Source organism: Eptatretus burgeri, chromosome 18 (assembly GCF_056783735.1).
Source record: "Eptatretus burgeri isolate ZD-2024b chromosome 18, Ebu_testis_v1, whole genome shotgun sequence".
Lineage (NCBI taxonomy): Eukaryota > Metazoa > Chordata > Myxini > Myxiniformes > Myxinidae > Eptatretus > Eptatretus burgeri.
This window is the reverse complement of record NC_140978.1, coordinates 34,502,495-34,517,843: the sequence shown is the minus strand read 5'-3', so window position 1 is coordinate 34,517,843 and position 15,349 is coordinate 34,502,495. Positions and strand designations below refer to the sequence as shown.

Genomic DNA, 15,349 nt, shown 5'->3' with positions numbered 1-15,349 from the left:
CAGTTTACCATCCGCGTGGGTACTTAGGTAGGTCGAGTTTGGCGAACAACCCTATCCTACGCAGGTGGCCGATTGGCACGATCGTGGTGAGGTCGAAAGGCCCACCCGTGACTTGTTCCGGGCGATAGTTCCTGGAGGGTCACGACAGAATTGTCCGTTCCAGTGGGCGAGGCGGCCGCCATTCGAGTCGAGCGGCCGATCGCACGCCGGCGGGCGCGAATTCGCAACAATATGTAGTCGTGGGGGGAACCACGAGAGAGGGGCTGTCCCTGATTCCTCTCCGAAATCACCGGGAGTCGCAGGCCGTCGCAGAAGAATAACTTCGTGTCACGGTGGGCCGCTAATCGACCGCGAACGCCTAGAACTTAACCACGTAGCCCAGGGTCCTCCATCTGACAATTGTTTACTTGGGAACACGTAATCAGGGAATCGCACCATCGATGCATATTTGTGTTACTTTACGTTACTTACCGTATCAGATGCAGCCAAGCGCAGCTGCCAAGTACGCATCGGCTCAATAGCAGATTTTGAGGTATAATGTCCTGCCGAAACTCGGGTAGGGACCATGCTAGACCAATGGAGGAAAAGCCAAAAATGAGCTGTGTACATTTCTAACAGGCACATTTATTTCGCAAAGTGAGGAAAGTTATGTGGCACAGTAAGGAATTTATTGCAAATGTACAGCAGGGAAAGCAAGGAATTTGTCAGGTGCCTTCAAAAGTCATACAATATTCACAAAAGAAGAAGACACAGAGCAGAGTTATCTCAAATATTCTGCTGCAGTCTTAACTTGTACTATGACAGGCACCATCACGCACATGCAAACCCGAGCAAAGTCAGAGATACCCCAGAGAGATAAGAAGCATTTGAGGATTAATGACCTCTCAATACCTGGCACGATCGGCAGACCTGCGCAACCCAAAATGCTTAAGAAAGGGGAGGAGAGTGAAATACTGAGGGTGTCTAGGGTGTGGGGGTGTGAGGTGTGAGTGTCATGCAACATGGGGTGCAGCGTGGTGTAAGAGGAAGATGTTAGGTGCAAGTCAATATGGTCCACTGTAGAAAACGGTGGTTTCGCTCTGAAAATAACGTTCTGATCGGGCCTGCCCATGCCGATTGGTTTTGTGCATCCACAGTCGACGAGAGATAGATGGTAGAGAAAGAAGCATAAGGGAAAAGACGCTGTCATGATGCTGTAAGAATCTGTACGTGTAAGTGTTGCTACGGGATGCAGCCAAATTGTGCGTCGACAGAATGAGAGCAGCCCTGGCTCGTAGTAGTAACTCGTGATTCTGCGCTTGACCACACTGATTCGCGGCACCCCTCGCTCAGGACCGATGCTTGCCCTCCTTGCACCACCTGCCGCAACCTGTTTCCCTTGCGAGGACCGAAGTCTGCCGTAGTCTTCTTATCTGGCGCGCTCTGGCGTCTGGTGAATCTGGCGATATCTCTCCTCTTGCGATTATTTCTGAACTGAACTGAGTTTGCTCTTTTTATGAGCCCTGGGCAAGGGGAAGAGGCAAGAATCGGACCAAATGGAGTTGTTAGTAAATTTGAGCCTCCCCATTTGTCGATAGCGGTCATGGCCATGCCCCACCAGGCCCCAAACGCAAAAATTGCTGCATTTGCTCACAGACATGCCCATGCGTTGGAGCTCCGACATTAACATGGGGCCATGGTTTTTGGAGGCGCTCTCTGGCCCTGAACGTGCACTGGCCTCCATTCAAACGTGGTATTTTAGGAAAATTCCCATGCTACCTGTGTGTCCTCAAACAAGCTTCAGCGCACATTTGCACTTCAAGCTATTCCTCGTAATCTCGTAATAACCCGACCCTTGTTTCCTCAGTGTCCCTCGAGGCTGCGGTGAGTGTTCGATGAATCAGTGGTAGTTGCGGTGGTTGTATAGAGGTGGGAGTATGTTGTGACGTTTTGCAGTGAAGAGATCGTAATGTGGCCTTGTGAAGAGGTGGAAGTTGCTTGTAACAATGTCATCCCGGCGGGGAGGGAGAGGTTTGTCCCTAACATTTGTCATGAAAATGTAAACGTAAGTTGTTGCGGGTATTTTTGATAGTAGTGTGAAGTGGTTGTGATGAGCAGGGTAGCAGCAGCGTGAGCGGAAGAAAGGTCTGTACTGAGATGGCAGTTGAAAATTGGCACGTAGTTTTGACTGGAAATGGCACTCGTATGCAAATTAACCTCAATGTGCTCACTTGCTTGGGTCCTTCTGGTTTGTGCTCATGCCTGCTTGCATGTTTCATGTCAGAGACAAAGCAGGGCAACGGAGTGGAAGAAGTGCAAAGATTGAAGCTTGAAGACCTAACTAAAAGCGCCCAACACAACACATCTGTCCCATTTACCCACTAGACATATGGAAAGGGCTAACTAATACACATATTATTGAAATAACTACCTTGGGATCTCTCTATGTTGTGTGCCATTGCCTCGGAGCCATGTGGTTTTACAGAACGGCAACAATATATTAGATGTGATTACACACCGTGGACACTTATCCAACCAAGATATTGTAGTTTTGTATTTTAAATTAATATTATGAAATTTGTAGAATTTGTTTTTCACTTGGAAGTTGTGGGTTACGATGTTTTTAAATAAAAGTGGAAAAAGTCTGATTTAAGGCAATTTAACTCTATGCTATTAGGCAACAAAAGGTGAAAATGTTGAAAGGGAGTGTAGACTTTCTATCGGCGCTGCATGCCCTTTATTCCAAAAAGTATTTACATTCTCTCCCACTCCTTCCACACTCACTTACCTTCCTTTATCTCTCCAATCATTCGCCATGCTCTTCTTTTTCTCAATTTTGCTTTTCTCAATCCAAGCACCCCACTCCCCCGAGAGTAAGTTATAAATAAATGTTCCGTAATGACAGTAAATTGAAGGCATCCCGTTTAGTGTTTACGTTTGCATTTCTTTTTTTTTTATATTTAATTACCCCCAATGACCATAGCAGGAGCTTTGTACGGTTCGGTTGCCACGATGCAGCATGATGATTTGCTGTTTGTATTTTCATTATTACTGTGATTACAATGCTCTGATGATCACAAACACGTCAATGACATTATAGCTCCATCAGTGCCATTAGACAGGTACGGAAGAGGAATCTTGCGAGTATGAAGATCAATTTCATGCTCATGCTGTCAAGGACGAGCATGCACGCGGTCAGACAGCGTTGCTTTGATCAATCGCCCATGGAGTTAATATTATTACAGAGTAGTGATGATGATGATGTTAAGGTTCCACTTCGATTTTTCAGTTTTATAGGTAAGCATATTTATCACCAAGGCATGTCAACATGCCATAAGAATACAAGTAATTGCAAAGCTCAAATAATTAAGGGATAGTCAATGGGGCTTTCTGTAATCTCATTTTGATCATCGTCTCACACTTAGGGAAATGTCTAAGTAACGGTCTCATTGAGGCCTGACCGTCACTCTGAATGCCTTTGAATTCCAATGCATTGTCAGCTGTCTGGGTTTGATTCCATTGTCCTCCTGTCTTATAGTGAATACTACGTTATTCAGCTAAGTGGGCCTTGCATTATTTACCTCCACCATCGAAGGTGGATGAAGGTTATTTTTTCACCCCTGTATGTATGTCTGGCTGTCTGTGAGCAGGATATCTCAAAAGGTTGTGGACTGATTTGGACTAAATTTGGTGGACAGGTTGGGTGTGTGACATGGGCAAATTGATTTGATTTTTTAAGTGATTCTTCACCATTGAGAGATGGACTGAAAAACGATATATAGCATAATATCTCAAAAAGTTGTGGACGGATTATGACAAAACTTGGTGGATGAGTTGGGTAGTTGGCAAGAACAAGGGGATTTTGTATCCCTATCAATGGGATACAAAACGTGGCTCTACCGAGTGCCGTTCTCGTTTCATTATGCAGTGACCTTTTATGGAATCATGCCGATCACGCCACCTAATCTGAAAAGTCGATGTTGAAGACCCCCTCCTCCATGATCAGTATCCAGGCTAAATTTTTAATTCCGCATGTGTGTCCAAGGGCAGCGGAAGACATTTTCGGGACTGCAACCACCACAGCAACTTCTCCATGAACAGTGAGCCTCCAGGGGGAGATAAATCACGTGATCCTCTGTAAGCAGTCATAGATCTCAGGGAATCTATGACATAGGTTAAAGGAAGACGATTCTTAGTCATTTTAACTCACGTTTTGATCTCTTTTCCTTCTAGGCATTGCCCTACGTTGCCCTTCTCATCGTCATGATGTTTTTTATATACGCCGTGATTGGAATGCAGGTGAGAATTGCCTCCTTCCATCTTGTTCTTCTCTCTGAAGAAGAACAATGACAGTTACATTACTAATTGCCAGACAAGATCACTCTACTGTCATCACCTAATTGTCATCCCCAGATATTTGGCAAAATTGCCATGCAAGTTGGGACACAAATAAATCGAAACAACAACTTCCAGACGTTCCCACAGGCAGTGCTGCTGCTGTTCAGGTTTGTGCTTCTTTTTTTTCCGTATGTTGTACACCCCGCCGTACAATCATCACCATTACCCGTCCGCTTCTTCATTATACAGCTGTGCATGCTGAGTGACCTGTAAATACCCTTTGCAATGCCCCCATTGTGATGCCCTACTGCAATACCCTTTGCAATGCCTCTTCCCACAATGCCAACCCTGCAAGGTATTAGGAATGTATTGTCAGGTCAGGATTCGATCCCAGACTCAATATCTCAAAGGAGACAGCGCCATACCTCTGAGCGAACTTGTCAAGCAAAATATTCAAATATAATGAAAGGTAATAGGCCAATTTTAAAGCTCAGCTGGAATTATTTTTTTTCATTGAGTGATGTTTAAGCCAAATATTCGTTTCCTTAACAAAGCGTCATTGTGTCCCTCCTGCATGTCACAAGTTGGCACACATACCACGTAGTACCATTGGAAAGTCGACTTCAGCTGTTATGTGCTTTTAATGTGCAATTTATTCATCCAGAGAGACATCCATTAATAAAAGCATCACAAGGAGTATTTTTGATGATGGGTTATTTAAAAATTCCAGCCCTTTTAGCCATTGTTCTGGAAGAACACCTGGAAAGGTAAAGGTTCGATCTTGGATGTGGACAGCCAGCATCGTTTCACTGACTCACCCTGCATGGTAAGATAACCTGAACAAGATCTGGTGTGTAAACTATTAATTTACACTCACCAAACCGCTTGAAGTTTCTCAAGTGAGGGTTCGTTAGGTCGTCAATGTATCCAGTGTTCACAATGTGATTTATAGAATTTCTTTATATACAATGTTCCTTGTTTCATTTTTTGTGTCAAATGCACCTTCTGAGGTAGTCAGCATGTGCAGAAGAGGGTTTTACATTGCAGATGCTGTTTTCTAGGAGTGGCATTACGTCTCTCAGCGGTGACGGTCTGTCGACGACAGTCGTAATGACGTCAACGAATGACCGATGATGTTATGACATCGTTACGCCTCTCAGTGGTGGCATCACACGTCACCATGCAAACGAATGTAAAAATTTGAAAATCGCCAAAAAAGTCCCAAACCTGTCCGTCTGGCGCGATCTCACATAGCCCATGCTGTACATGAGACCACAGAGCACCCGCATGCCAAAAGTGGCGACAATCCGTCCGGCAGTTTGGGAGGAGATACATCCACAAAATATGGCTTAGCGTATTAATATAATTTTTTTTCCTTTAGAGGCCAGATGGGTTCTGATATCGCGGCAGCAGGGAGAGGTGCATCTCGGCAGGGAGAAGTGCAGCCTTTCTTCCTTCAAACGGGGCTGAAGAACCCGGCTGTCCATTGTGCATTTTTATTTTAGGTTCTGGACGTAAAAGAGCAGGCCATTGTTTGCCATACCCAGGCAAAATCCCCCCCCCCCCACTTGCGGTTAGTCGTTACCTGTTACCTGAGGTCGGTGGGAGTGCGGCACAGGCGTAATGGGCCAGATGGCCTCTCCCTGTGCCAAAGTTCCTTTGCATTTCTTTGTGTTGCTGGCAACTTGTAGATGAAAACAGAACTAAGGGCATTATGCAAGAGGCTGAAACGAATAGGAGAATTCATTTGGAAAGTGCAGGCTTCGAGGCCTGTGTAGGCAGAAAAGAAAAAGCCTCGGATTTTGACCTATATGTGGGAGATGAACGGGGGATTATGTCGGTGAGGTTAAAAAAATACCTCAATTATAACTGTCTTATCTCTGAGCACACTGTTTTAATAATGATACAAAAGTTTGAAAATGATATCAGGGTGAGGCAGGCATTCAGTAATACGATTAGGCCACACTCAAAGCTGTGCTTTTATATAAATATTTAATGACTTGAGGACAGCAGAAATAATGGCTCAAGAATGAATATTCCTCATTAGCATCACTTTTGAGAGTTCGAGTGATCAAAGAGCTAAACCTTTGTTATATAAATTCCGTTCTAAAACTTCTTCTCTTGACTTTCCATGCTTTGCACCAAAGTTACTGAAAAGGTGAATTATTTATTTTTCATGATTTTAGATGAGAGTGTGCCTTTTGAATGGAGGTAAATGAGACTGATGGAGAGATGGTAATCGAGCGCTGGAGTTGAAGATGACCTCTGGAGGATTTCAACAACAAAAAAATGGGGTGTCCTGCTTGTGCAGGTGTGCCACGGGTGAAGCGTGGCAGGAGATCCTCCTTGCGTGCATGGCTGGTCAGCGTTGCGACCCGGAGTCTGAATATGAGGAAGGTCAAGAATTCACGTGTGGGAGCAACTTTGCCATCATCTATTTCATCTCCTTCTACATGCTCTGTGCTTTCCTGGTTGGCCTGCACACCTGCGCTGTACATTTTAGCCTAGGAGCATGTGACTAATATGTCAAGCGAGTAAAAGGACGCATGATAGCCGGCTTATGTAACCGTGTTCAGCTACGTTGTTCATTGTGATCACCTGTTATGCATTGGCCACATTACACAGGTCATTTGACATCACAAGATCGACACATTGCACGGGGAATGTATGAACAGTCACGCAAATCAGTTGTAACTCGTGATGTCCATAGATGCACTGGTTTTTTTGACTAACATTGTAACTGAATCGTTCCTTTCTTTACTGACAGATCATCAACCTTTTTGTTGCCGTAATCATGGACAACTTTGATTACCTTACGCGTGATTGGTCAATCCTGGGACCTCACCATCTGGAAGAGTTTAAACGAATCTGGTCAGAGTATGACCCGGAAGCCAAGTAAGCTTGAAGTTTTCGAATTTTCTTCATCACAGTGGAGGGTTACAATGTATGTGCAAATAGGTGTGCGGCGAGTATAAGCACGGCAGGAGATTATCCTCGCATGTACGTTGTGAATGTCATCGTACTGTTCAGGAGTGCGCCGCACTCTGCACTGACTGTGCATGCCACACAGTCTGTGCGAGGTACTCGTGGGAACAAGTGGCCTCTGTCTGGAAAGTTATCGACCTCTGGGTGCCCGTAAAGAGCAGGAGTTCGTCTTTTACAGCAACTTATGGAGTCCGTGTCACCGTGGATTTAACACCGAGCTTTTCGTGGGCGAAACTGCCACTCAAATTAATTTGTAATTCGACTTGGATCCCAATTCCTCCTTCTCATTTCCATCTCTTATTCTATTTTGAATGCACAACTGATTCTTATTTATTGTACAATTTATACCAATATTGAGGAATGGCACGTTTTTGATGTTTTTCTTGACATACAGGCTCATTGAGGAGCTAAATGACAGAAGGCAGCAGGTTCACAGAATGAAGGAGGACCAAAGGGGACCAGCAAGACAAAGACATCGCTCATGAGTGGCACAAATGAAAGGGGTGACGGTGGTAGTGTCGGAGAAAGCTTGAAGTGATGATGGGCAGCATTCTTGAAGATGTGGGCATGAGGAAACATGCAAAGGGAGTCTGCTCTACAGATGAGAGAATGGATGTATGAAGGAATGGAGGTAAACGTTCAGCCTAGAGATGGGGAAGAGATCCAAGTGTGTAATTTTGGAAGAAACTGTGGGATCTGAGCAGGCTAGGGGAATATGGAGGGATGAGAGGACAGGAGGGGCGATGCCAAAAGTGAGGTTATAGGAAACTGAAAGTCTGCATCAACCTACGTGTGGTTGGTGAGAAGCTGACCCCGGTACTCGGCGTGCCGTCAAGATGCGCCAATAACGCAGAGAGGCTCAGGCTCTATCACCACCAGGGGAGCAAGATGGGAAGCAGCTCATGCACCAGTCCAGAGTGGGGACACGTACTCCATGATACTTTAGATGTGAGCTTTGTACACTGTAATGATCTCTAAATGGTTCAGAATGGACTTAGATTTGCAGAGAATACCGACGCGTTGGCCTGCCTTCGAAAACTATGATTGCAAAAAATTGGTTAAATCTTTTTATCATTAATTTGAATTAGTTTTCTCAAGAGCTTCCTTTTCCAGTCGCCGGCCAAGATTGAATTTTATCAAATAAAGAGCTGGTAGGAGCATGCTTATAATTGTGGGAACTGAGGTGCGGCTGAGGTTGCAAGTGTTGGCCCTTCGTCGAAAGCAAAAATATCTTCTTTCTTTCTTCTTTTCCTTGGACAACACTCATCCACACCTCTCTCAACACAATGGGTCAGAATACTCTTATCAACCTCTTGGGTGACAACTCCATTGTTTATCAGATTCATCACTGCAGCCGACATTTGCCTTATATAATATGAGTTCCTTCATGAGGAACTTCAATGCTGGAGGAGGCTATTTAGGCCCATCAAAGCCTGCACTCTGGTTGCTTCTCCGTGATCTTATCATTTTCAAATGCTGAGCATTAAGCAAGGAAGCAGCACGTACTATCAGGTCTTTAGTGTGACTTGGCCGGGGTTCAAACCACCGACCTTGGATGCTCTAACCATTACACCACCGAGTCTGGTTAAAGAGAGAGACAGACATCACATTCACAGCGACATTTTCACCCATTTGTAAATCTACTACCTTACGCACGTGTAATATGTGAGGTACATCAATCTCTTCCTGTGCCACACTTACCTGAGTTTATCTTCGTGCGCCCCATGGTGGATTCTCATCATCAATATTTTGGCCGAACGATTTGCGAACCCGCGGGGTTTGTCAATGTTCTATGCTCTAAGTGCTGAGCATTAAGCAAGGGGCCAGCGTGAATCTTTTATTTTATTTTATCTCAGTACGACTCCAGGATCAAAATTGAACAGCTGACTTTCTCAACTCAGAGTGGACACTTTTCCTTTGTAAACATTTGTTTTGTTTATTGAACTGCTTTACAGAAAGTAGTAATGGTGACAATGATTATGATGATGTTATAAATATTTTTGAGTGTGCGTGTTTGTTTGTGCGATTGCACGTTATTCTTTCACGGCCAAACCGTAGCACTTAGCGCCCCCAAATTACTCGAATCTGTTCACCCCAGCAGGTACTTCCGAATCTGGGCAAAGTTTTAAGCTACCGCGCGTTAGTCTTGTCGTCTGTTTTGAGGCCACCAAAAGCCACTATAAAGTGTACACAGTATTGGGGTGTGGGGTCAAGCAGTGCTGCCGCCAGCCTGCAGGTTTAGGTAACCACCATGAGGACAATAACTCCATTGCTTCTCAATGTCCAACACGTCCCAAAACCACCGCTGGGAAAAGGAAAAGCTCACCCAGCTGGGCAGTGCCGGGTATCCCTCCCCCAAACAGGGCCTGGTTGCCTCTGCTCGTACGTAAGAATTAGTGTAGATTTAATCCTGCAATGTACAAATAAAATGCATTGTAATCGATTACCTTCACCTTCTTAATGAGGCAAATGTTTGTGTAAAATGTTATCATTCATGATAGACAGACATTCATGACATTCATTTATTATTTTTATCTGGAAGGTTTAACAAATATACATCTCATGAACATTGAGCAATTAAACTTCAAAACATCTGAAGGCCAAACTGATCCTCTGAATTGCTATGCTTGTTTTTATCACGAATATGTTAATTCACAGAATTAACGAATTGGTATTCTTTCTCGGCTGTGTTTATTTTTGTGAATAAGTTGCACTGTCTAGTTGTTCATCCATTGTTTAGACTTTATATTTTGTTATTGTCATAACCACTCCTGTAGTTATAACTATGTTGTGCTGTATCTCATTCGGCAGAGGCAGAATAAAACATCTGGAAGTCGTCGCTTTGCTCAGACGCATCCAGCCACCATTAGGCTTCGGAAAGCTTTGCCCACACCGAGTCGCTTGCAAGGTACGTGTGTGTGTGTGTGTGTGTGTGTGTGTGTGTGTGTGTGTGTGTGTGTTTTACATACAAGGCTGTGTCAAAAGAGTAGCAAGTCCCTTGTGAGTAGTGGGATGTTGAGTTAGTGCCCATCCCGAAGAAGGGGGACCTCACACGGTGACAACTGGAATAGAATCATGTGGTGAGGATGCTGTTTGCAAAGTTTATTCAAAGGAGGTTGCGGAAGGTGAAGGAGGAGGTTTTGCCTGATTCTCAGTATGGCTTTCATTGTGGAAGAGAGGATATGGAGATATGATTTTATGTGTTACACAACTCGTAGAGAAAGCAAGAGAACACATTGCCAAAGTGCACATGCTTTTTGTGGAACTTAGAAAATTATACAACCCAGTTAAGCTCTTAAATGGTTGGTGCTGTACAGGTATGGTATACCTCCTGTAATGGTAAAATCTATTCAATCTATACATGATGGAATGAAGGCAGAAGTCATAGTTGATAGAAATGTCTCAAGGATTTTAAGTCACAAATGGCTTGCTCCAGGAGTGGACTATTGTCCCGAACACTTTTTGTCCCCCGCCCATCTGTCAAGGTCGGAGACAGGAAACCTTGAAATGATGTGATATTTTATCTTCGTGATATTTCAAAAACCGTTGAACATTTTACTTTCACATTGCAGATATCTATTCCTCATGGCATTATCTCAACCTGATTAGATCATGGCTATGATTGGCTGAATTATGTTGCCATGGCGACTGTCTCAATACCTTGGCTTGTGTATGCGATATTTCAAAAACCGTTCAAGATTTACCTATCATATTACACATATCTATTTCTCATACCACCCAAAAGGTGGGAGACCGAGAGTATCAGCTCCTTGTTAACCCTTATTTTGTACAAAGTCGAGGCTCGTGGGATATCTCGAACACTGAACGATCAAGACCCAAGACATCAAAAAGAAAAGCAGAAAGTGGAGGGGAAACAACAACAGCAGGGTTGAAGGATAACATGGAGGGAGACTTGGACAAGTAAGCGAATTGGGGAGGAAAGCCGGGTCGGGGAGGATGCACGGAGTGGACATGAGGAATATGTAGATATGATCTGAAACCTTTTATTTCAGATATGATTGATAGAAGATTTAAACCTTTATTTCATTTTGGTGAATGAGAGCTGGAGGAAATGATCCCTACCATTTGGGGTAGATGTGCTGTACAAATGTGCTGGACATGTGGGTGGAAGGACTAAATGACTTGCAACAATGATAGTGACTGAACTTTGGTTTGCTGATGATGGATTCGCAGTGGGGACCACCAAAGAGCATATCGACAGAACAGTACATATTGAAAAGGAAGACCAAGAAGGAACCCGAAGAAGTAAAGAGGATATGACTGGCCGCTACTCCACAACCCTCAAACCGATCCTTAACAATCAGATAAAACCCGTCGCTTTGCTGAAGGGAATATTAAGGGATGGGGGGAGGGGGGAGAAAGAGGAAGGAAGAGAGAGGAGGGAAGGGAGCGAGAGAGAGGAGGGAAGGAGAGAGAGAGGAGGGAAGAGAGGGAGAGAGAGGAGGGAAGGGAGGGAGATAGAGAGAGTAGGGAAGGGAGGGAGAGAGCGAGAGGAGGGAGGGAGAGTGATGAGAGGGGGTGGGTGCAGGATGGGTGGGGGAAGATATGAGGGGGTTAGGAAAGTTAGAGCTAGGAAGGGGGGCAGCGAAAAAAGAAGAGGTGAGGAGAGTGACGCCTCACCAAATGTCGATGTACACTCCTGGAAGGGGGTGGGAGGGTGGGAGCGAGAAGGATGGAGGAGAGAGAGGAGGAAGGAAGGGGAAGTGGTAAGCGGAGGTAGTTTGGGAAGGGGTAAGCATGATGGGAGGGCTTCTCGATGCGTTTGGTTGTGGGACTTGTGCAGAAGGGGGGTGGAGGGGGGTAGGACAGGATTGAATGAACATTACATTAATATAGCACATGGAGACCACCCAGGGATGTCCATGGGGGGGTGGATATGGGAGGGTGTTTGGGGGAGGGAAGGCAGTGTGATCGGAAGGGAATGTTGTGTGAGGGAAAGGGAAGGGAATGTGGTGTGATGGGAGGGGAAGGGAAGGTGGTGGGGGGGGAAGGGAAGGTGGTGTGAGGGAAAGGAAAGGGAATGTGGTGTGATGGGAGGGGAAGGGGAGGTGGTGGGAGGGGAAGGGGAGGTGGTGTGAGGGGAGGGGAAGGGAAGGTGGTGTGAGGGGAGGGGAAGGGAAGGTGGTGTGAGGGGAAGGGAAGGTGGTGTGAGGGGAAGGGAGGGGAAGGTGGTGTGACGGGAACAGAAGGGAAGGTGGTATGAGGGGAGGGAAGGGAGGTGGTGTGAGGGGGGAGAGAAGGTGGTGTGAGGGGAAGGGAGGGGAAGGTGGTGTGAGGGGAAGGGAAGGTGGTGTGAGGAGAATGGAAGGGAAGGTGGTGTGGGGAAGGGAAGGTGGTATGAGGGGAAGGGAAGGTGGTGTGAGGGGAAGGGAAGGTGGTGTGAGGGGAAGGGAGGGTGGTGTGAGGGGAGGGAAGGGAGGTGGTGTGAGGGGAAGGGAAGGGAAGAGAAGGTGGTGTGAGGTGGGGAAGGGAAGGTGACGTGAGGGGAAGGGAAGGGAATGTGGTGTGAAGGGAAGGGAAGGGAAGGTGGTGTGAGGGGAAGGGAAGGGAAGAGAAGGTGGTGTGAGGGGGGAGGGTAGGTGGTGTGAGGGGAAGAGAAGGTGGTGTGAGGGGAAGGGAAGGGAATGGAAGGTGGTGTGAGTGGAAGGGAAGGGAAGGTGGTATGAGGGGAGGGGAAGGGAGGTGGTGTGAGGGGAAGGGAGGTGGTGTGAGGGGAAGGGAAGGTGGTATCATAGAACACAGGATTCTCCATTCCTTGAGAATATTTGGAGTTACATGCAGACCTATATTCAGGGACAATGATCTTTCCCTGAAGACAAAAACACTAGTTTATTGTGCTGTCATGCTTAGTATGCTGTTGTATGGGGTTCAGGCATGGACTAACTATACTGGCACAAGGTAGAGTGCATACTTCCACCAGGCTGAACAGTTTACATTTTGTATCCCACTAATAGGCCAGATCTGCATCCAGACCTTAACCTAAAATCTCATCGACTTGTTCTCATCAGCACCCCAAATCATCCATCAAATTCTGTCTTAACACGTCCATACCTTTTGGAAATATCATGCTATATATTGTTTTTGGCCTTATCTCTCAATGGTGAAGAATCACTTTTCAAAATTCTAGTATCTGGATCTGGATCTGGATCTTCACCAAAATCGAATCAATTTGTTCTATTCACCTCCCCGTCCTGTCCACCAAATTTCATTCAAACACATCCATTACTTTTTGAGATATCCTGCTCACAGACAGACAGACAAACAGAGGTGAAAACATATCCTCAGTCCACCTTTGGCGGCAGAGGTAACAGGAGAGATGGTGTCTCCAGGCAGATTGAAACCTGACACAACAGGTTCCTCCAAGGCCCATGAGGTATCAATAAGGCAGAGCAATGGACAGAGCATATGAGTAGTGGACAAGTTGTGAGACTGTTTGGAAAGGAGGAGTCAGATATTATTTCATTGAGAAGACTTGACAATACCTGAAGAAGTTTTATATTGATGAAGACAGCTGGTTGCATGTTGCTCAGGGAATATATTATTGGAGAAGAAAATGCAAAGAGGGGTGAGATACCTGCACCAAGAATAGATTGGAGATGGACAGAGGGAACCCATCCATCCATCCATTGGGACCATATTCTGTGCAGAGCGTTGGTGCTGCCGAAACAGTCTCCTTGGCTATTGGGCACGTTCCTGTATATGTATCTGTGTGTACATACGTGTATACGTGTGTGTACATACATGTGTGACTCGAATGCAACGCATGAGTAACGTATAACTTTGTGAATAGCATGTTCGAGAGTCCTAACTCATGGCTTTACCGCAGAGGCTCGTGTCTATGAACATGCCCCTGAACACCGATGGCACAGTCATGTTTAACGCCACGCTGTTTGCTCTCGTCCGCACGTCCTTGAAAATCAAAACCGAAGGTGAGCCTTTTGCTTGTAGGTCCCTGTGGACATTTTTTCCCCTTCGTTTTAGCAACGGTGTGCAAGGGTAAGAAAATAAAAATCATCATGGCAGAGTGTGTGCACTTGTGCACACAATACTAAAATCACTGAGAACGTGTGGCTTTGATTGTCAGCTTGTGTTTGAATGGCTTTGATTCTCACTCTTGATTCGAGATGATTTGCAAAGAGAATGTTTGATATTTCTTAAACAAAACTGGTGTCACATCGATCAGTTGACACACATAGGTTTGTTGTACATCACACCCACAAATTGGGTGGGAGTGGGAAAGGGGTCTGGGAAAGCATGAAATTATTGAGAATATAACGCATGAACAGGAATAGAAGAGAGGTGGGAAGGCAAGGAGAACAGAGATGAGAAAGACGGGGATGAAGGGTTTTGAGGAGGTTGGAATATGAGGACGAAAGTGAGATGCTTGGGGCATGAGGGTCAGAAAAGGCTAAAACGTATTTAAGTTTTTTTTGTGTACGTAATAAATAGATGGCCCCAAACACCTGTTGGAACTTCTTTTTGGTTTGTATGCAGCACGAGGCTGCAGGTGGGCATCATTGGTTGAGGGCGTGGCTGTGCCACTGATGCAGTGCCTTCTGCTGGCTCGGGCAGGAATTTGTAATTTGATCATGGTGCCAGCGATGGCTCGCCCACTCTCCACGAAGGACACCATGGGATCTTTAACGTCCACCTACTAATACCGACAGACTGGCCTCCCATTTAACGTCCATCAGAGGGACGGGCACACACATTGATGAATCACCCTGCCTGTGAAACACCGAGATGACAGTTTATCGCTGGGTCAGGATTCTAACCCAGGCGAGACAGCTTCGAGGCCATCCTTCCAGCCCTGCAGTTCGAATTGAAATGATCGTTGCATGAAAAAGGTTGCACACGAACTTTGTCGGTTACTTTGTTTTTAATTTCAGCAAGACACTTCTGTAGTTCCTTTTCTGAAGAATGAGCACTTTGATTTGACAGTTGGATTTTTACAATTGTTTGTTTTTGAACTTTTGCAGAAGGTAGCTAATTGTGACTACATGCTTCGATTTGTTCCAAATCAGCA

At 45.5% G+C, this 15,349-nt stretch overlaps 1 protein-coding gene across 1 annotated transcript in view; it reads left to right on the top strand.

Annotated features, from left to right (window-relative positions):
• The window catches only part of LOC147008864 (voltage-dependent L-type calcium channel subunit alpha-1D-like), a 355,309-nt gene that overhangs the window by 270,052 nt on the left and 69,908 nt on the right, over positions 1–15,349 (top strand). Inside the window, exons 33-38 of the mRNA XM_085864488.1 lie at positions 4,213–4,278; positions 4,393–4,484; positions 6,629–6,788; positions 7,085–7,212; positions 10,114–10,210; positions 14,150–14,252. Coding sequence (XP_085720614.1) covers positions 4,213–4,278; positions 4,393–4,484; positions 6,629–6,788; positions 7,085–7,212; positions 10,114–10,210; positions 14,150–14,252 — 646 coding nt within the window. The remainder of the gene's footprint in view (positions 1–4,212; positions 4,279–4,392; positions 4,485–6,628; positions 6,789–7,084; positions 7,213–10,113; positions 10,211–14,149; positions 14,253–15,349) is intronic.